The 21,925-nt window shown below is 49.2% G+C and overlaps 1 protein-coding gene across 4 annotated transcripts in view; it reads right to left on the minus strand.

The window, feature by feature from the left end:
• Window positions 1-21,925, minus strand: part of TRAPPC9 (trafficking protein particle complex subunit 9) — a 599,687-nt gene that overhangs the window by 435,842 nt on the left and 141,920 nt on the right. For 3 of the 4 annotated variants that reach the window (XM_040626149.1, XM_040626148.1, XM_040626151.1), the window contains one exon: window positions 19,202-19,354. The exons of the other annotated variant lie outside the window; for it this stretch is intronic. In XM_040626149.1, the coding sequence (XP_040482083.1) occupies window positions 19,202-19,354 (153 nt within the window). The remainder of the gene's footprint in view (window positions 1-19,201; window positions 19,355-21,925) is intronic. 4 annotated transcript variants of the gene reach the window in all.

A 21,925-nucleotide genomic window follows, 5' to 3' on the forward strand; every position in this document is an offset into this window, starting at 1 on the left:
GGAAGGGGAGGAGGGAGCCGCCGCGTTTGGGCGCTGGGAAGCGGTAGCCACTTGCACGGGGGAGCGGGCGGGCTCGTGGTCGGCACCCGTGAAACAGCAGACTGAGACCGTGAGCCGGGTGCGTGCGCCACCAGGCCTCTCGCGGAACACCGGAATCCCGGTGCGCTCACTGGATCCAGACTGAGACCGGGAGATCCGGGAGCGCGCGCGGGGTGGCTGGCGGCATTAGAAACACAAAGGACAGAGACGCGCCGGCCCTGGAAGTGAGGGCTGGGACGCCGGGTGGGGGGCGACATCCCGGGACGCTGCAGGGTTGAGCAGCACCAACAGAAACAGAGTTAAAGTGGCCAAACATTAGTAGAGAACGGTCAACCCTTCTGTTCTGTGACAGAGGCTGAAATTTCCATGGTTGCTTGACTCTCAGAGGCACACAAACCGCTCAGGGAAAGCCGCTAGAGAACAAAAGCCTGAAATACCGGCTCAGGAGTGCCCACCCCATCCTCGCAGGGGACGCCGAGACTCTACCCAAACATGGCTGCCTGAGTGACGCGCAGGCCTCCCCAGAACACAGAAGGCAGGCTGAAAATCAAGAAGTCACAACCCCGGGAGCCTGGGTGGCGCAGTCATTGAGCGCCTGCCTTCGGCTTAGGGCGTGATCCCGGCGTTCGGAAAGGAGTCCCCAGCTTCCGGCCTCCACTGGGAGAGCTGCTTCTTCCTCTCCCACTCCCTGCTTCTGTTCCTCTCTCGCTGGTTGGCTGCCACACAAATAAAATAAATAAAATCTTCAAAGAAGAAGCCCACATCCCTAAGATCCCTATAAACAAGGGGCACGGCCTGGGACCCAGTCAATAATTTGGGCTCTGGAACCCCAAGCAGAACCTCTCTTCATCAGAATGACAAGAAGGAGAAGCCCCCCCAGCAAAGAAAAGACAGTGATTCTGTGGCCTCTGCCACAGAAATAATGGATATGGATGTAACCAAATTATCAGAAATGGAATTCAGAGTAAACGATGGTCGTGATGAGTAGAATTGAAAAACTATTAAATCTTAAAAAGGTTACTGAGAATATGAATCCCTAAGGACAGAATGAGAGCGAATCTGACAGAAATTAAAAATTTAAGAGCCAAATGCAGGCAAAACTAGAGGCTCTGACGGCCAGGGTCGCAGAAGCAGAGGAACTGGTTAGTGAATTGAGTGATGGGTTAATAGAGGGAAAACCAAAATAGAAGATGGTCTTAAAAATCCACCCACGAATGTAGGTTACGGAGATTACTGACTCAATGAACGATCCAATGTTAGAATCATCGGTATCCCCGAGGGGTGGAGAAAACAGAGTCTAGAAGAGATATTTGAACAAATTGTAGCTGAAAACTTCCCTAATCTAGCAAGGGAAACAAACATCTATGTTCAAGAGGCAGAGAGAGACTCCCTACTAAGCTCAACCATGACAAAACCACTGACTACCACGCTATGGGTGCACCGCAAATATTAGATGCAAGGATACAGTATTGAAAGCGCCAGGGCAAAGAAATTTCTCACGCACCAAGGCAAAAGCATCAGAATTACGTCCAGACCTGTCTACACAGATCTGAATGAGAGAGCGGGTTGGGGAGCATATTTAAAGCTCTTTCAGAGAAAAACATGCAGCCAAGGATCCTTTATCCAGCAAAGCTGTCATTCAGGAATTGATGGAGAAATAAAGACATTTCAGAATCGCCTGTCACTAACCAATTTCTCGTAACCACGAAACCAGCCCTACAGGAGATATTAAGGGGGTCTTCATAAAGTAAAAGCACCCAAGAGTGATACAGAACAGAAAGTCACAGCCAATACAAACAAAGACTTTACTGGCAACATGGCAACATTAAAATCATATCTCTAAGTAATCAGTCTTAATGTAAATGGCTTTGAACCATCCCATAAAACGCCACAGGGTTGCAAGGATTGATAAAAAGAGAAATGATTCCATCCATTTGCTGTCTACAAGAGACTCATTTCAAACCCAAAGATGCATTCAGACTGAGAGTAAGGGGATGGAGTACCATCTTTCACTTAAATGGACCTCAAAAGAAAGCTGGGGTAGCAAATTCTCATATCAAATAAATTGGATTTTAAAACTACAGACTATAGTTAGAGATGCAGAAGGGCACTATATTATTCTTAAGGGAAGTATTCAACAAGTGGAGATGACAATTATAAATATATATGCCCCCACCAGGGGAGCAGCAAGATACACAAGCCAACTCTTAACCAGAATAAAGAGACATATAAATAAAATACATTAATAAGTAGGGGACCTCAACACTCCACTATCAGAAATAGACAGAACACCCTGGCAAAAAACTAAGCAAAGAATCAAAGGCTTTGAATGCCATACTGACGAAAGTTGGACCTCATAGATATATATAGAACACTACACCCCAGAAACCAAAGAATACTCATTCTATTCTAATGCCCATGGAACATTCTTTCAAGAATAGACCTATGTTCTTGGGACACAAAAACAGGTCTCAACCGATACCAAAGATTGAAATTATCCCTGCATATTCTCAGACCACAACGCCTGAAATTGAACTCAACCACAAAGGAAAAAATTCTCCTGAAGAAACTCAAACACTTGAGACTAAGAACCATCCGCTCAGGAATAGACTCGATAAACCAGGAAATCAAAAATCAAAATTAAACAATTTATGGAGACCAATGGAATGAAAATACAACAGTCCAAAACCTATGGATACTGCAAAGGCAGTCCTAAGGGGGAAAATACATAGCCATCCAAGCCTCACTCAAAAGAATAGAAAAATCTAAAAACGCAGTTTTTATATTCTCACCTCAAGAAGCTGGAACAGCAACAGAGACAGGCCTAATCCACGCACGAGGTGAAGCAGTTGACCAAAATTAGAGCTGAAATCAATCAAGCAGAAACCAGAAGTACAGTAGAGCAGATCAACAGGACTAGAAGCTGGTTCTTTGAGAGAATCAATAAAATTGACAGACCCCGGCAAGACTTATCCAAAAGAAAAGAGAAAGGACCCAGATTATTAAAATTATGAACGAAAAGGAGAGGTCACGACGAGCACCATTGAAATTGGAAGGATTATTAGAAATTTTTATCAACAGCTATATGCCAATAAACTAAGCAATCTGGAAGAGATGGAATCCTTCCTGAAACCCATAAACTACCAAGATTGAAACCGAAGAAATTGATTCCTTAAACAGGCCAATTAATTATGAAGAAATTGAGTCAGTGATAACAACAACCTTCCAAATAACAAAACTCCAGGCCCGGATCTCTTCTGGGGAATTCTACCAAACATTCAAAGAAGAAATAATACCTATTCTCCTAAAGCTATTTCAAAAAAAAAATAGAAACAGAAGGAAAGCTACCACCAAACTCATTTTATGAGGCCAATATTACCTTGATCCCCAAACCAGGCAAAGACCCCATCAAAAAGGAGAATTACAGACCGATTTCCTAATGAATATGGACGCCAAAAATCCTCAACAAGATACTTGCTAAAGAATCCAACAGTACATTAAAAAGGATTATCCATCTACGATCAAGTGGGATTCATACCTGGGATGCAAGCGTGGTTCAATATTCGCAAATCAATCAGCGTGATACATCACATCGGGCAAGAAAAGACTCAGAACCATATGATCCTCTCAATCGATGCCGAAAAGCATTTGACAAAATACAGCATCCTTTCCTGATTAAAACCCTTCAGAGTGTAGGAATAGAAGGTACATTTCTCAATCTCATAAAAGCCATCTATGAAAAGCCTACTGCAAATATTATTCTCAATGGGGAAAGCTGGAAGCCTTTCCTCAAGATCAGAACTCGACAAGGATGCCCACTCGCCACTATTATTCAACATAGTACTAGAAGTCCTGCAACAGCAATCAGACGACAAAAAGGGATCAAAGGTATGTCCAAATTGGCAAAGAAGAAGTCAAAATGTTCTCTTTGCAGATGACATGATACTCTATATGGAAAAACCCAAAAGAAGCCACTCCCAAACTATTAGAAGTTATAGAGCAATCAGTAACGTGGCAGGATACAAAAATAAATGCCCAGAAATCAGTTGCATTTCTATACACGAATAACAGACCGAAGAAAGAGAAATTAGGGAATCCATCCCATTTACAATAGCACCAAAACCATAGTGCTACCTTGGAATTAACTTAACCAGAGACGAAGGACCTATATTCTAGAAACTATAAATCACTCTTAAAAGACATTGAGGAAGACATAAAAAGATGGAAAGATATTCCATGCTCATGGATCGGAAGAATTAACATAGTTAAAATGTCCATGCTACCCAGAGCAATCTACACTTTCAATGCTATCCCGATCAAAATACCAAGGACATTTTTCAAAGAACTGGAACAAACAGTCCTTAAATTTGTATGGAAACAGAAAAGGGCCTCGAATCTCCAAGGAACTGTTGAAAAGGAAAACAAAGTTGGGGGATCACAATGCCAGATTTCCGAGCTGTACTACAAAGCTGTGATCACAAAGACAGCATGGTACTGGCACAAAACAGACACATAGACCAATGGAACAGAATAGAGAGTCAGAAATGGACCCTCGGCTCTTTGGGCAACTAATATTTGATAAAGCAGGAAAACATCCGGTGGGAAAAAAAGATGTCTCTTCAATAAATGGTGCTGGGAAATTGGACAGCTACATGCAAGAGAATGAAACTTGACCACTCTCTCACACCATACACAAAAATAAACTCCAAATGGATGAAAGACCTCGATGTGAGACAGGAATCCATCAAAATTCTAGAGGAGAACATAGGCAACAACCTCTATGACATCGGCCAAAGCAACCTTTTTCATGACACATCCCCAAAGGCAAGAGAAACAAAAGAAAAAATGAACTTGTGGGACTTCATCAAGATAAAAAGCTTCTGCACATCCAAGGAAACAGTCAGAAAAACTAAGAGGCAGCCCACGGAATGGGAGAATATATTTGCAAATGACACTACAGATAAAGGACTGGTATCCAAGATCTACAAAGAACTTCTCAAACTCAACACACGAAACAAATAAACAAATCAAAAATGGGCAGAAGATATGAACAGACACTTTTCCAATGAAGACATACAAATGGCTAACAGACACATGAAAAAATGTTCAAAATCATTAGCCATCAAGGAAATTCAAATCAAAACCACACTGAGATACCACCTTACACCAGTTAGAATGGCAAAAATAGATAAGGCAAGAAACAACACTTGTTGGAGAGGATGTGGAGAAAGGGGATCCCTCCTACATTGTTGGTGGGAATGCAAGTCGGTACAGCCACTCTGGAAAACAGTGTGGAGGTCCCTTAAAAAGTTAAAAATTGAGCTACCCTATGATCCAGCCATTGCACTACTGGGTATTTACTCCAAAGATACAGACGTAGTGAAGAGAAGGGCCATATGCACCCCAATGTTCATAGCAGCAATGTCCACAATAGCTAAATTGTGGAAGGAGCCGAGATGCCCTTCAACAGATGACTGGATTAAGAAGTTGTGGTCCATATATACAATGGAATATTACTCAGCTATCAGAAAGAACGAGTTCTCAACATTTGCTACAACATGGACAGCACTGGAGGAGATAATGCTAAGTGAAATAAGTCAAGCAGAGAAAGACAACTATCATATGATTTCTCTCATCTATGGAACATAAGAACTCAGGTTGGATCGGTAGGGGAAGAAAGGGATAAAAGAAAGGGGGGTAATCAGAAGGGGAATGAAACATGAGAGACTATTGGACTATGAGAAACAAACTGAGGACTTCAGAGGGGAGGGGGTGGGGAATGGGATAGACCGGTGATGGGTAGTAAGGGAGGGCACGCATTGCATGGTGCACTGGGTGTTAATACGCAACTAATGAATCATTGAGCCTTACATCGGAAACCGGGGATGTACTGTATGGTGACTAACATAATATAATAAAAAATCATAAAAAAAAAAAAAGGAAAAAAAATAAAATAAAATATATATGGAAGATCAAAGGACAGAAAATGTCTAAAAACCTCCACGACAATCTAGAGAGGAGACCTGCCCTAGCAGGCGATGGCTAACGAGCAGCAGCTGCGTCTGCCTGGCAAGCTGGGAACCTGCAACAATGGGCCTGAGACAAGGACAGAGGCTTCCCACGAGAGGCAATACAGTCCCTATCAGTGGCTCCCCGGCTTGGCTGCACACGAGAATCATCTGGCACACTTTAAAAACCCGGGGGCCCAGGTCACACCCCACACCCATCGAATCACCGTGTACGGGGTGGGGGCCAAGAAGAGGTTTTAAAGATTCCCCCCCCCAAACAAACTGAGGGCTACAGAGGGGAGGGGGTGGGGGAATGGGATAGACCGGTGATGGGTAGTAAGGAGGGCACATATTGCATGGTGCACTGGGTGTTATACACAACTAATGAATCATCGAGCCTTACATCGAAAACCGGGGATGTACTGTATGGTGACTAACATAATATAATAAAAAATCATTATTAAAAAAAAATAAAATAAAATAAAGATTCCCCCCATGATTCCAAAGTGCAGCCATGTCCCAGAGCCACTGGCTGGCCCCCAAACAGTAAGCCTGAGAGAGCACGGCAAGTCGGAGAGACACAAGTGATTTCGTGTTTCTGAGATATGAGCTCAACGCGGGAGAGGCTCAGCTGAGGGTAAACAGGACACCATGGCTGGACCACATAAGCCGCACCTGGGCCTTGATCCAGAGTCAATGCCAAGCCCTGGGAAGTCACCTAACAGGACGACGCAGGTTCTGCTCTAGGAAGGACCAGGGAGCACAGTGAGCAGCTGGGAGACCAACCAGAATCCAAAAACAGTTGAAAGGGTTAGAGAGAAGGGCTGGTAATACTTAAAAGACAAACCTACAGCCAGACTTGGTGTGATCTACAGCCAGAGCTCATAGCAAACCTCCCGACTCCCCAGTACTGAACACCTACCTAATTTGCTTGCCAGCGAATCCCCACCAGCTTGGCTGGAAAGGCAGTAATGAGATCAGGGAGATCAGTGGTCCGGAAGGCTTCAGCTCCAGGGGCCGGCAAGGGATCACCTGTTGCTGATGAAGGACAGCCAGCTGGGTTTTCGTTCTACCCTGGTGGCTTAGAAAGTTATCATCCCACCTGAATTTACATCAGAGAACGGAGTCAACCTTCCCACCTGCAGGGTTAACAGTGGCCCGGGGATACGGGCACCTCCACGGGTTACTAGACAGAGGTCTGGGGCAAGAACTCAGCTTCGGGGTGTTGTGAAGCTTTTTCTCATCCATAGATGTGCTCCTGAGAGCTCCAGGGAAGCTGGGCAAGCTGACCTTTCCCCAGGCTGAGCCACCAAGCTGTGAAGTTGCGGTTTGGGAGTGAGAAGGCTGGTGGGCGATACAGGCTGAACACAATGTCGGGCAGGCCCTTCAGCCCGTTGGGAACCTTGCCTTCAGAAAGGAAGCTGATAACCCACTGAACACAAAACGAAAGCAGTGTGTGATCCAACAACTGGCCAACACAGTGTGAAAATGACTGCAGATCTGCGTTACAATCCAGGAGGTGGATTTCTGAGTTTAGCTCGGAGATGTCCAGAACTGAAAAAAGCACAGCTCCCACACTTAAGAAAAAAGCTGGATAAACTGAAAACCAACTTTTCCTGAACCAATCAGAGAACTAAAGTCAGAGAGAAAACTAACCTGAAATCTGTTGACAGGCAGCTGCAGGGGAGAAACAGGGCCCCCAGCATTTGCCCACATGGGCTTCTGCTGGAAACCACAGAATCCAGTAAAAAGGATCAGCTAGAAATGGCTCAGGAATTGCTAAAGGCCTTGCATGGGCTCCAAGAGTGTAAAGCCCCTGGGTCTGCTGTAGGATCCTGGAACCGTCTCCTTGGAGCTGGGCTGGGAGGGGAACGCCAGCCACTGCACTAGTCCCAGCCTCTCCCCTCTCCCTGTGAGATCAAAGCCCTAACCTGCAAGGGGAGGAGCAGCAAAGACTGTGCCTGAGGGCGCTGATGGACACCCTCCACAGCTGGGGATGGGGAACAGCCACCAGTGAAACCTCCACCCAGATTCACCTGGCCCCAGAATTAAGAGCTTCACGGGACATGTGGTCAGATACACAGACCAAGGGCCTGACCTGGTGGGATGGTTACTGAAGCCATGTGAACAGAGAGAGTCTTGAGAAAGAGGGAACTGAGAAGATAGAAGAGGGCCTTGGGTGGAGTCCTAAGGAATTCCATGTGCAAGGTTGAAGGGGACAAGGGCAACTCTGCAGAGGAAACAGAGAGCTCCAGGCACAGAGCTAGGAGCTGGAGTTGAGAGACACTGAGGACGCCGGCCCTGCCTTTAAGACGCGTGTGGAAAGGAAGACCGACCTTGCAGACACAGTTGCAGCAGCTGGGGACCCGTGCAAGGAGAGAGACGCCACAGAGCTGCGGGCCACCTGAGGGGACAGCAGCACCACCTCTCAGGGGTACAGCGACAGATCTGCAAGAACAGGAGGGGCCTGATAACAGGCCCTCGACATGGTGAGCTCCACCCATCCCTGATACTCTGCAGCCTCAGGAAAAACACACAATTCAATAAAATCCTTAGCCACCCTCAAAAAAATCGCATGTCTGTGAAAGCCTCGGGCATCTAGGAGTTGTAAAGAGAAAAGAGATACGGCATCAAGATTCCACCACCTTCGATTTCTGGGTAGTTCAGGATGAGTCACTTTCCTTTAAAAAAATAAGACTGAGATTTCCAAGAATTCGTATTTTTTTTCAAAGAGAGCAGCAGACCAGGACAAAGACCTGGACTAGCACCCCAATTTCAGAGCACAGTGCTGAGGTGAGGCAGCAGTATAAAAGGGAACGCAGTATATCCCACAGCGGCAGCTCTCGATCTCCGGCCACAGCGATAGGTTGAAGCATCCATTATCATGAAATTGGGAAGAAGCAAAATATAATGAAATGCCAGATGGAAATACAAGGTTGGGGTTTTTTTGTTAAGTGGGCTCCATGCCCAGCACGGGGCCCAACACAGGGCTTGAACTCACAACCCTGAGATCAAGACCTGAGCTGAGAACAAAAGTCTGAAGCTTAACAGACTGAGCCGCGCAGGCGCTCTGGAAATACGGTTTTTTAATGTAAGTCTCCAGCTGTGGACAAAGACCTGAACGTGTTACCTTCCCGTAGGCAGAGCTTGTCTTAGGCATAATAAGCATGAGGCATTTCAGGCAAGAAAAAATGGATTTTTCCACAGGGAACAGAATAAACTCTAACAGGAGCTCACCAAACTGCTTGGCCAGCTACTAGACTGTGTGCCGCAAACACGTGAAGTCTTTCAGCGAAGGCCGCCCAGCGGGGAAGGACCCCAGTTCAGGTCTTTGGAGGCTCCTTTCTGCACGACACCCTCCTCCTCCAGGCAACCAGGCTCTCTCCTGCTTAAGCATGTGCCTCACCCTTGAACTGTTAACACCTGTCACCAACCACATCCAGGTGAATCCACCCACTCACCCTCTCAAAACAATCTCCATCACATCAACCTTCTGAAAAGCTCTCTATGGATGTCCAGGACCTTCCAATAAAGCCCACCATTCTTCTCCGAGTTTCAGGCCTCCCACAGCCCACCTGCCCCACCATCCTACCTAGTCCTCTCGGCCCAGTCCTCTGTCCCTCGTCTCCATCCCTACCCTCTGGAGTCGAGCTCACCCTTCAGTGAGGCACCATTCAAGGGCCCTGCATCCAGAAGTCTGATCATCCCGGCCCAGACGGCTCTCCCTTCCCTGACCTCAGGGTCGGGAACACTCGATGAGGCTTCACAACATGCCTATCATCCCTCATTCGGTAAATATCTGCTGGGAATCTTCTCTGAGCCAGGCTCTGTGCTGGGTGCAAGAATAGTGTGGGAGAAACTAACAGCACTCGAAGGGGCCAAAGTAACACTCAGGCCAGGAGAGGCCTTCAAAGAGGAAGTGACCAAAGCTGGGGCTAGCAGGCGAAGGCTGACGGCACTGCAGGTGGAGGAAAAGGCAGCAACTCAACACAATATTTCACAACACCGAAGTATGAAATGTAAAGGAGCAGCAGCACAAATGAGGCCGGGAGGGCAGGGGGTGGTTGGGACCAGATTTTACAGGACATTACACTCCAAAGTCAGAAGCACATTTGTTTTCCAGAAAAAGCAAAAACATAACAGAGGACAGATTTAAGAAGGCAAGGCCAGGGGCGCCTGGGTAGCGCAGTCGTTAAAGCGTCTGCCTTCGGCTCAGGGCGTGATCCTGGCGTTCCGGGATCGAGTCCCACATCGGACTCCTCCGCTGGGAGCCTGCTTCTTCCTCTCCCACTCCCCCTGCTGTGTTCCCTCTCGCTGGCTGTCTCTCTGTCACATAAATAAATAAATATTTAAAAAAAAAAAAAAAGAAGGCAAGGCCAGTGGCCAGGAGATGAGTGAGTTCCTACAGTGGTCCCCAGGCAGAGGGGGAGGGATGCAGGGACGTTTAGGAGAGAGCACGGACAGGGCTTGGTGGGGAGCGGATGCAGCTTTAGCAGTGACAAGGAACAGCTCACTTCCAAGTGCACGGTGACAGCTCCCGTCCGCAGAGGAAGCAACGGAAGAGGAGCAGGTCTGCGGTGAGCTGCAGCGTATCGGGGTCCACATGGGTTGCACGTGAGCCGCTTTGGGGACTGCCAGGTGACAATGTCAGGAAGCCCACTAAAAATAGAGTTGTGGAGTTCAGGAGCAGAAATAAAGATTTCAGAGGCTCAGCACAGCATTGAAATTGTAGGTTGGGGAGCTGTTAAGATCATTTAGAACAATATGACATTAAAAAAGGAGCAAAGGACCAACTATTAGGAATGTCATTAGTTGGAATACAGACAAAAAGACAGAACCAGTGAGGGCAAGTCTGGAGGGAGGAACGGGCACCCAGACCTCACAGGGGTTGATGAGCGGGACCCTGGCCCAGAGAGGGGCCTGGCCTCAGCAGCCTGAGGAGAACAAGGAACGGAAGGGGAAAGCAGCAGCTGGAGAGAAAGCCATGGCTGAGGAAAGGGTTTGTTCTCTGCTACCTAGATTTTAAGATAAAGATTGACCATATTTACGGAGGGACTGGTACAAAACTGCTCAGACCTCGATGTGCAGAGGAATCCACAGGGGACCCCGTCAGAAACACAGATCCCACCCAGCGCCCTCGGAGGTCAGTTGAGAAGCCTGATAGGCCAAGGAACTGCACGTTATCAAGCCACCTCTGGTGCATGTTGTCCATAGATCCTGACTTAAAAAACCAGTGGTCAAGTTGAAAGGTCCAAAGAGAGAGGATCCTGAACACACGTCCAAGAATTTGCCACTGATTAGAGAGACCTCTTCCTCCAGGGTCAAACAGACGGAAAGACAAACGTACTCCAGATAGAGAAGGAAGCTGAGAACATCTCTGCCCAGTGGCCTCTGTGAAAAGTTGTGCAGGAGCGGGGAAGAGGACGGAAGGATGGCCTGCAGGCAGCAGGCGCCAAGGCACACGCGTGTCCGCAGCCTCTGAAGGAATGGCGTGGGGTCGGGGGGAGCTCCATGATGCAGAGAAGCGCCCTCTCCCCACAGTGTCAGGGTTCAGGAGACTGAATGAAGGCGGCTCAGCAGTGTCAGCTGGTTCCTTCTCGAGATGCAAAAGCAGCGGATAACCTGGAGGGCAGGATCTAGCATCACCCTCCCCCTCCCTCCACCCTGCCGTGGGCAAGATGCCTCCCATGTACTGGTATCATACGCCCATTACGGAAATTTCCAAGTCTCCACGTGTCCACAGAACTACAACAGCCCTTCCATTCTCTCCAGCCACCACACACAAGCCTGGAAATATCGTCCTGTCTGTTCCCTAAGGGAGGGGAGGGGCACAGAACGGCAGGACAGACTCCCTGTGGTGAGCAGGCCCCTGGTCTCTCCTGGTCTGTGCTGCTAAGCATCGCCATGGCCAGAAATGCCACGTTCATGTCCAACAGAAATGGTCAGCAGAGAAAGCTCACACTTCTCCTAAAAAACTGAGAGCCAAAAAAGTGTACAGAAAGAGAAAACCAAATTAACGGATTAAAAAGGAAACCCAAAGCAGGTGATGCTTTCAGTCTCCAAAAGCATCAGCCCCAGTAAAATCAAATCACTAACTCGTCGATCTCGCTGAAAGTTCGTTATGCTCAAACATTCCCCAAGAAAAGGGCCCGTGCAGCAGCCTGACGTGACCTTCCAGACAATGCCTTGATGAAAAACCTCATGGATAAAAATAATTTTTCAATCTGGTCCAGTGAAAAAGCTGTCATGCAAAAGCAGTATTATGAAAACATTTCTAATGTTTTTGTTCTTTAAAAACATGGTAAAACAGAACACTGACCAAGCTGCACAAAGTATGCTGTTGAATGAAGACCTACTGGAACCACTGCGCAGCTCAAGCGATGGGGCTCTGCCAGCCCCCGGGAGCCCTCAGCTGGCCTCATCACCATCACAACGTCCTCCCTCCCCAGAAGCTCGCCCTGCCCTGACCTCACAGCAGTCATTTCCGAGCTTTTCTTAACGCTCTACTCCCCAAGCACGGAGCCGAGAGCACGGGCGCTTAACTGTGCGGTGTATTTTCAAATACGGTGTTTAAATGTACTGTTTTAAGTTAGCGAAGTTTAACTCCAGGAAGCCCTTTTATCCCTTTGGCGGGGCGGGTGGGGGGGTGAAATAGACATCATGTCAAATTTACCATTTGAATCATTTTCAAGTGTGTCCTTGAGTGGTACTGACACCTTCACCCTGGTGTGCAGCTGTCCCCGACTCCAGCCGGGTTTCCCCTTACACTTTACCCTTGAAGAAAGCAGGTCGCTGGCCCTAGTCTGGGCTGGTCCTGGATAACAAGTCGTTCTGTCATCGAGTCCCTGCAAATCGGCAGCTGGATCCAGAGCGCTGACCAGTCTCGGGTGTGATGCGTGGGAGCTGTGCGTTCTCCCCACAGCAGAACGTAACAGCTGCTTATCTCTTACTCTGTTATGTGGATGCTCACGGTGTTGAGCCACTCATCTACCAGGGATGCAAAATGATAGTACTCTAATTCCCTCATCCCTCCCCAACTGTTAGCTGGAGCCCTTGGGTAAAGAGAAACCCCCTCATCAACTATTGGGGGTCCAATGGTACACACACGGAAAAGCAGAATAAACACCCATTACTTGTCATGTTCAAAATAATGAACTGGTTCCCTGTCATTCGCAAAGGTGGAAGATTCTTTCTAGCAGCATGAAGACTGCAGGATTGAAACAGCTGTCACCCTCAGTGATTCTCAAATTGTCAGTGGCAGCACCTTCGGGTCCATCTGCCTGACGCCACCTCAGTTCACTCTGACAGCTCCTTGCTAGAGATCTCACGCCCTGTTTCAAGATCGTCCTACTACACTTCCTGCTCCCGACCAGGAGCGGGCCAACTCCAAAGAGCCCTGGCTTCTCTTCTGATCATGATATGAGGATTCGGAAAGCTCCCTGCTCTGGGGCTGCTCAGTTTCCAGGCCTTGGCCACATACAGGGCAGACAGACAGGTAGACTCATTTTTAAATACCTCATAATTTCATTTTTTTAAAGATTTTACTTATTTATTTGAGAGCGCATGGGCACAAGCAGGAGGAGAGGCAGAGGGAAAGGGGGAGAGAGAAGCAGACTCCCCGCTGAGCAGGGAGCCTGATGCAGGGCTCCATTGCAGGACCCTGAGATCATGACCTGAGCCGAAGGCAGATGCTTCACCAACTGAGCCACCCAGGTGCACCATAATTTCATTTTTTTTAATTAATCTTTTTTTGAGAGAGAGAGATGCAAGCAGGAGGAGGGGCAAAGGAAGAGAATGTCCAGCAAACTCCCTGCTGAGCACAGAGCTCAACGCAGGGCTCGATCTCAGGACCCCAAGCTGAAATCAAGATTTCGCTGCTCAACTGGCTGAACTGCCCAGGTGCCCCAATACCTCACAATTTCATGCTGTTATTTTTATTCAAGGCCCAGACTACCAAAAAAAATTTTTTTTTAAGATTTTATTTATTTGACAGAGAGACAGCCAGTGAGAGAGGGAACACAAGCAGGGGGAGTGGGAGAGGAAGAAACAGGCTCATAGCAGAGGAGCCTAATGTGGGGCTCGATCCCAGGACCCTGGGATCACGCCCTGAGCCAAAGGCAGACGCGTAACGACTGAGCCACCCCAGACTACAAAATTTTTACTTAATCTCTATTCTCTTACATCTGTTACCTCCTTTCTTCCATTTGAGAATCCTAGTTCAAGACCAGGTGTTAGAATCAGATTGTCAAAAATTAATTACTCACTTTATTCCACATCAATACATAGTTTCCGAATACCAACGCCAATACTACCTCTATCAAAAGAATTACTAAAAGCAGTTTAAAACTACTTTTACACAGAGTGGCATCATCATCACGGAGGAGTAAGAGTTTTCTACCATCTCCCCCCAAAGCACACTGATTTAGACAATCACCCACAAACAAGAAAACCTCTGTGGAGGTCCACGAGTCCAGTGGGGAAGAGCGGGCACAGCGTGGAAGCAAAACCCTCCACACCTGGGCACACTGAGGAGGGCCGCGTCTCCCCTCTGCCCCGCGGCACAGCTCAACGCCCGGGCCCAGGATTTCTCCCTCAGGGACGCAGAGAGCCTATGAGTGGGCCCCTCACTTCCTCAGCTGCGCAGGGTGGCTGCCAAGGAAGGCCATTGCCCCCGTGCCCCATCCACAATGCTGAGGTCCCAAAAATGTCCTTCGAGTCTTTTCATTAAATCCAGGATAGGATGAGGATCGCATATAGCATTTCACTGTTGGATTTCTCTTCAATCTCCTTTCATCTACAACCGCCCTCCCACCTGTTTTTACAAAATGGGAATCATTTTGTAAAATCATCTACTTTCCAGAGCTGCTGGGAAGGTTAAACAGAAAGAGTCCAAATCAAGTGGCCGGTCCAGGCTTACACGCGGCATCTGCCATCGCTCAGTAAATATTACCTCTCTGGGGCGCCTGGGTGGCACAGCGGTTAAGCCTCTGCCTTTGGCTCAGGGCGTGATCCCGGCGTTGTGGGATCGAGCCCCACATCAGGCTCCTCTGCTGTGAGCCTGCTTCTTCCTCTCCCACTCCCCCTGCTTGTGTTCCCTCTCTCGCTAGCTGTCTCTATCTCTGTCAAATAAATAAATAAAATCTTTTAAAAAAAAATATCACCTCTCTGCCACATGCCTACAGCCCACACAGAACCCAGGGTCCTGGTTTGCATGATAGCTATACTTACTGCTCTAAATTCTTTTTTTTTTTTTTTTAAGATTTTATTTATTCATTCGACAGAGAGAGAGACAGCCAGGGAGAGAGGGAACACAAACAGGGGGAGTGGGAGAGAAAGAAGCAGGCTCCCAGCGGAGGAGCCTGATGTGGGGCTCGATCCCAGAACGCCAGGATCACGCCCTGAGCTGAAGGCAGACGCTTAACGACTGAGCCACCCAGGCGCCCCTACTGCTCTAAATTCTTAAAACGGCACCTAATTTCAGTAATCTGAGTCCATGCTGGAAAAGCAAATTTGGTCCACAAGTGCTCCCTGGATGAAGGTTTCTGAACGTGTTCGACTGAGAGCCACACGCGGGTCACCTCCCAGTCCCCAGAGGCCACTGAGGTCACAGCTGTCTCCAGGCCCCTCTCTGGTGTTAAGCCAGCGTAGCCAGCACACGGTGTAATATCAGCTCCAGCGTGCAACACGGCAACTCAACACTTCCATCCGCCGCCCGGTGCCCGTCCGGGTCAGCGCACTCTCGATCCCCTTTGCCTACTTCACCGTCCCCCAGCCACCGCCGCTCTGGCAGCCACCAGGGTGTTCTCTGTATTGGAGAGTCTGGGGGAGTTTTTGTTTTTTCCTCTTCTGTTTGTTTGTTTCTTAAATTCTTGACTCCTTAGGCTAAACATACAGTGCATCATCCACTCACCAGACTCTGGAAGGTCCTTTGTGGGCCTTGGTGCCCACCTTTTCTCCTCTATAAAGCCCACCCTGGTTGTGAACATTAAGATTCTGTGCCTCAAATTCTAAGTCTGCTGTGGAAACAAGCATCATCGGTGAGGAGGGCATCTGGTTAGTAGCCACCACGTTCTATCTCACACGTGTGCTGCGGCTAACTGGTGGGAAACGAGGCCAGCCTTACATTTACAAACCACTTAGTGATACGATCCTAGCCCCTTTGATCTGGTTTTATTTTAAAGGATAGAGAAAGGTATTCCCAGACTACAAATCTCGGGCTACAACTTTACTTTCAGCGTGGAAGGGCAGAGGCAGTGCTCCAGAGCTCTGTAACAAAAGGCAGAAGACACAGCAACAGAACAAACCTGTCTGCCTGAGCACAGAGCTCACACAGCCGCCACAGCGAAGACACGTACGGTTTCCCCTGGAGGCCTCCTGTCGTGTCTCTCAGGGAGACGCACCACCTTTGGCAGGTAGCCAAGTCAGTGTCCTGTCCTTTCGTCCTCACAGCCAGGTAGCTCAGCTGGAAATCTGCTCGCACAGACAGGCCCCTGGGACGGTATCTAATCAAGCACTCCCTGGGCAGGTGTCAGGCACCATTGATTCTGCCAAACTTCCTTCTTGGAAAAAAGAAAAGTCAGAACCTCTGTCTGTAACCCTCTGTCTACTTGCAGAAAAATGTATTCTGGTGGTATCGAGCAGTTTCCAAACAGAAAAAAATCTATTTGATCTGATATTCTTTAAGCCCTGGTATAATGTTAAATCCACTTGACATTTTCACAGTTTCTAATGTGTCCACCAGTAAACTGACTTTTCTACCTTTGTTAATAATATACCAAAAAAAATGTTCAGCAAATATTAGTATTATTCAAGGAAGCTCGTTATGGTTAAACACTACAGAGAGCACAGGAGAGCAAATTTCACGACAAGTGTTATGGACTGAATGTCTGTGTCCTCCAAAATTCCTACGTTGAAGCCCTAACGCCCAGGTGACAGTGCTCTAAGGTGGGGCCCTGGGAGACAATGACGTTGAGACGTGGAGCCCCCCCACGAAGGGAAAGGGAGGGGACAGAGGCACTCACACACTCATCCAGACTACAAACGGGCAGCAGCTCTTTCTCTGCTGCGGCCCAGAGAGTGTGAATACACACTGAATAGGATAGACGGGGTCCTTGTTCCCTGAAATTTCTCATCTACAGGATGGAGGCAGATAGACAGGAAAAACCAACAGGCCCTTCCAGGAACAAGCGCAGTTAATAACACACGTGCTACAACAAGAATGACGAGGGCCAGGGTGCTGGTCCAGCGGATGTGGTCAGGGTGGCCTGTCTGCAGGGGAGACTTCTGACCTGCGATCTGAACAGTCAGGTGTGGGTGTGCAGACTGTGGGGGAGAGCATCAGGTGAGAGCAGAGCCAGTACAAAGGCCCTCAGGCAGGACAGCTGAGCACACTCTGGGGACAAGGTGGCCAGTGTGGCCAGAGACGCCTCAGGGGCACAAGAGGGTAGGAGACAGTCCCCATCATAGCAACACAAAACCATAACTAAGCTTTCTCTCTCGAGTTCAACGGGACAGCATCATTCCTGAGCACCCATGTACGGCTGAGAGAGACTGGCCGAGAAACAGAGTCCCATTCCCACAGAGAGACAGATAGACATCTCATCCCTGAAGGTAATACCCACTTCATAACTGACAGGCCTCTGGGCCTCCGTACCAGCTGACTCCTTGCAAGGCCAAGGCCTGGGGGGCCCATGCTTTTTCTCCGTCAAGAAAACTTCCTGGTTCAGGCCCAAGGCACACATCAACTTGGTGATGATGTTTCCCCACAGGACCCCGCCAGATAAAGTGAGCTGCATCTCATCATGTCCCTGAGTTTCGGGGCGCTCTAATCCCATACTTATTTTTCCGGCTGACCCTCTGGGTCACAAAAGGGTTACAAGGACACACTCTGGAGTCAGGCTGCCTGGATTCATAACCCAGTTCTGCCACTTCCTAGCTGGGTGATCTTTGAAAAATTACTCAGCCTCTCCAGGCCTTCATGTCCTCATTTGTAAAGTGGAGACGTTAATAGCACCCACTTCACAGGACTGCTGCGAGGATTAAGTGAGTTGATTTATGTAAACCTCTTAAATATTAGCTGCTACATCATCACTGTCCTGCAGCAGACAGACCCTTCCTCATTGCTCATCCTGTGGTCCAAGAGCCTCGTCCAGTGCTGTTTCGTAATACAAGACAGTCAAATGTCGTGTAACGCTACAGACGAGGGATGGGGAGACAGAACATAACTGACGCTTGTTGAGCCGCCACCAGGCTGCAGCTGGAGTGCAAGTCCTCACAACAACCCCAGAGACGCTCATGATCATTTCACAAACTAGGAGACTAGAGAAGTCGAAGTCGCTCACCCAAAGTTACACAGTAAGTTCTAATGACAGAATCTGCTGTCTCACTGTACCCTTCAACTGGATGCTTGCGGCCCCAAAACTCCTGTGTTGAAGCCCGAACTCCAAACGTGACTGTATTCGGAGACAGGGCCTGTGAGGAGGTGATAAAGGTTAACTGAGGTCATAGGGTGGGGCCCTAACCCGACAAGGCTGCTGTCCTCGCAAGAGCAGGAGGGGACACATGCTAGCACCCTGATCTCAGACGTCCAGCCTTCGGAACTGCGGGCAGTCAGCTTCTGTCGTGTGGACACACTGTCTGTGGATCTTGTTACAGCGGCCTGAGCTCACCAGTATGCCCCGCGGTGCCTGCAAACGGGTGCATGAATGCATACATCCTTTCGTAATCTGACACAATTAATCCAGTAAATCTTACTCCTAATCAGCTCCTCCTAATGCCACAACGAGTGTAAATGCCCATTTTCTCCAGATGCCACCTCCTTACAGAAACCCCCAGCCTCTGAAGGAGAACTTTATCATCACAGCTAATTAGATCACAGCAGTTATACTTGAAAAAATGCAGCAATTCCACCAATTTAAGATGACCTCCTGGCAAATGAGCACAAAACAGTAAAAAGTGTGAATTAAGAAATGATTTAACTGGACAGTACCTTTATTGCTTTCAGATCTGTACAGGAACTCAGTGAGCAAACGAAGTGCCCAGGAGAAGTCTCAAGCAGCTCGAGCTAATGAATGGCAAGTTACGACGAGCAGGCAGCAGGCACCAAGGGGCCACGACCCGCTGATTAAGATGGGGGGCGGGGGGGGNGGGCTTACCATCACTGAGGTCTTGGAGGAGATTCTCCTGGCACGAGAAATCCAGCTTCACCTTGATGTTGACCACGAAAGTGGCCACCTTCCCCGGCTGCAGAGGAAACTGGGCAAGGGTTTCTTCCAGGTTCCAGCTCAAGAAGTCGCCATACAGTTTTTCTACAATGACAGTGGCAGTGGTGACCAGGATGGCAGAACTGAAGCAGCATGTGATTTACCAATCCGCGCGGAAAACCCTGATGCAGCCCCAAGAGCAAAGGAAAAGGCAAACCATTTAAAACATGATAGATCAAAGTACCAAGAAAATTCCAGACTCATGGGTGTTGCAAGGCAATGACCCGTGCCTGTGAGCGAGGCACGAGGGGCCAGCTCAGCCCCACTCCTACTGCGTGGCTTCCTCTCGCCAGCAAAATCAACGCACCCTTTGCTCTTATAAATGGAATCAGAGCTAACTGGAATTTCCCACAACGAGGACTGTCTGGGTTATGTCACCTTAAGGAGGAACAGATCCACGTCGAGTGGGAGAAGCACAATGAGTAGGAGAGACCCTGTTCAGGAAACAAGGATTCAAAATCAGCAGCACGGGACCGGGTGCCGCTCCTGGGACCCGCGGAGCCTGCAGAGGGGGCTTCCGTGCTCTCCTGCAAACCCCCCTCCGCCCGGCAGAGCCTGCGTGTCAGAGTCAGACGGCCTCGGGTCTGATGCCGTTCCGTCTCTGACTAACTGGAGCAGATGGAGGGTCATGATTCTCTTAAGCCAAGGTGTCTCCGTGTGGAAATGGGGTGACAAATCCCACATCACAGGGCTCTTTTATACGTTAAGCAAAGCAGTGTCTGTGAAGTGCCCTGAAACTAAAGGCGCTAATGCACTGAGGGGGAGGGAGGGAGATGGGAAGGAGGCCCCATTTGTGCCGTTTCAAAGCAGCTGTGTCACCTTCATGGCTCCCATGCATGCCAGACAACCCCTGCTTCAGTCCTGAAATCAAGGCCTAACATCAAGTGCTGCCTCGGCATCCAGTGGAACCAGGAGGGCCTGGCCCGGCCTCACCACAAGTCTGGCCCCCACCCTGCGTCCATGAATGCCCCCATACCTCCCCCTCTGTCCAGCCAAACAATGCTCCTCCCCCGAACAGTCCCAGCTGACCCCCAACTGGCGGATTTCAGCTCCCGGCCAGCCATGGACTGATTCAAACAAGCCAACGACATCCTCCCGCAGGAACCAGGGGCGCCCACACCCCTGTGACTACAGAGCCTCCCACAGCCCCTGGCTTCCCTCTGTTCCCGAGTGTAACCCCTGTGTGGCCCTGTGTGCACACAGTGTCCTCCTCCGCCAGGCTGCATGTGTGACGAGTAAACTGCTGTTATCACTGTCAGGGGCCGAGGGTCATGTGTTGGGCCATCCCCATCACCCCAAGTCGAGACCCTCTGCTCAGCAACCAGCTGGTAGGAGATCATTCCAACAGGCTCCTCCTTCCCCCGAGAAAGCCCTGCTGGGGTTCTCCGCTCAGGGCCCAGCTCCCTGGCTCTGCTCCTTCCCCTCCTGCCCTAGACCCGTCAGCCCCCAGCTTGCTGCTGCTCTCCCCTCTAGCTTACCTTACCTTCCCATGAACCAATTCTCGGTGCTAAACGTCCTGTGTCAAAATAAGGCAGCCAAGGCTTCGAGAAATTATGTCACTTGTCCCTGGTCAAAACCCAGAGCATGACAACAGTTCCAGAACCACAATACTCACCCACTTCCCACACGGAGGCAGCGCAAGGCAAAGTTAAACATAAAGTCCTGCTCTCGGGACGTATAAGTCGTCCACATAAGAATTCAGTGGGAGATGGAGTGCTTGACCATGGCCCTTACTGAAGAACCCAGGGCTGATCCACGCTGCGAACAGTCCACATGGTGCACTTGATCCAGGCACGGTCCCTGCAGAACCGGCCACACTCTGGCCATAGTCCACCTACCAGACCACACTTACTCTCAGTGGCCCCTCAGAGAGGGGTGCTTACAAGCAGGAGCAGCTGGGGTAGTGTCCACACCAGACGCTGAGAAGCCATGCCATGTCCCTCTGTCGACTCAGGCACTCACTGCACGCCTCGAACAGGCCAGACCCTTTCCACACGCAGCTGATCTCGCTCAATCACCACCAGCGGAGTGGTGGCTATCAGCCCCACAGGAAACCAGAAGGTGAAGGTACTTGATCGAGGTCATTCAGCTAGTAAGTACAAGACGTGGCGTACAACGGGCACTCGTAAATACCAGCTACACCCAGCATCCCCAATGCCACGGGTTCACACAGTGTCAGAGGCTCCGTAAATGCACGTTACTACAGTAATTCAGAATGACCAAGGGAAAGATGGGTAGTTGGGAAACGGATGACAATCGTGGGGCATGCTGGCTCCTGGGACATAAAACTGATGACTACATGGGGCAGAGAGTCTCGACAGACCCGGATGGGGGGGACCTGCCCACAGCCACAGATGCAATGCCCTGGCGAGACAGCTATTCAGGCTGGAAAGGTGGGGAGAAGTCAGGTAGGTTAAAAAGATGGAGTGGGAAGGGCACCGGGGGGCACAGTCAGTTAAGCATCAACTCTTGGTTTCAGCTCAGGTCATGATCTCAGGGTCCTGGGATGGAGACCCACCTCGGGCTCTGCACTCAGCACAGAGTCTTCTTGTCCCTCTCCCTCTGCCCCTCCCCCTCTGCGTATGTGAGCATGCACACACTCTCTCTCTAAAATAA

The sequence above is a fragment of the Ursus maritimus genome, unplaced genomic scaffold (assembly GCF_017311325.1).
Source record: "Ursus maritimus isolate PB19 unplaced genomic scaffold, ASM1731132v1 scaffold_9, whole genome shotgun sequence".
Classification (NCBI taxonomy): domain Eukaryota; kingdom Metazoa; phylum Chordata; class Mammalia; order Carnivora; family Ursidae; genus Ursus; species Ursus maritimus.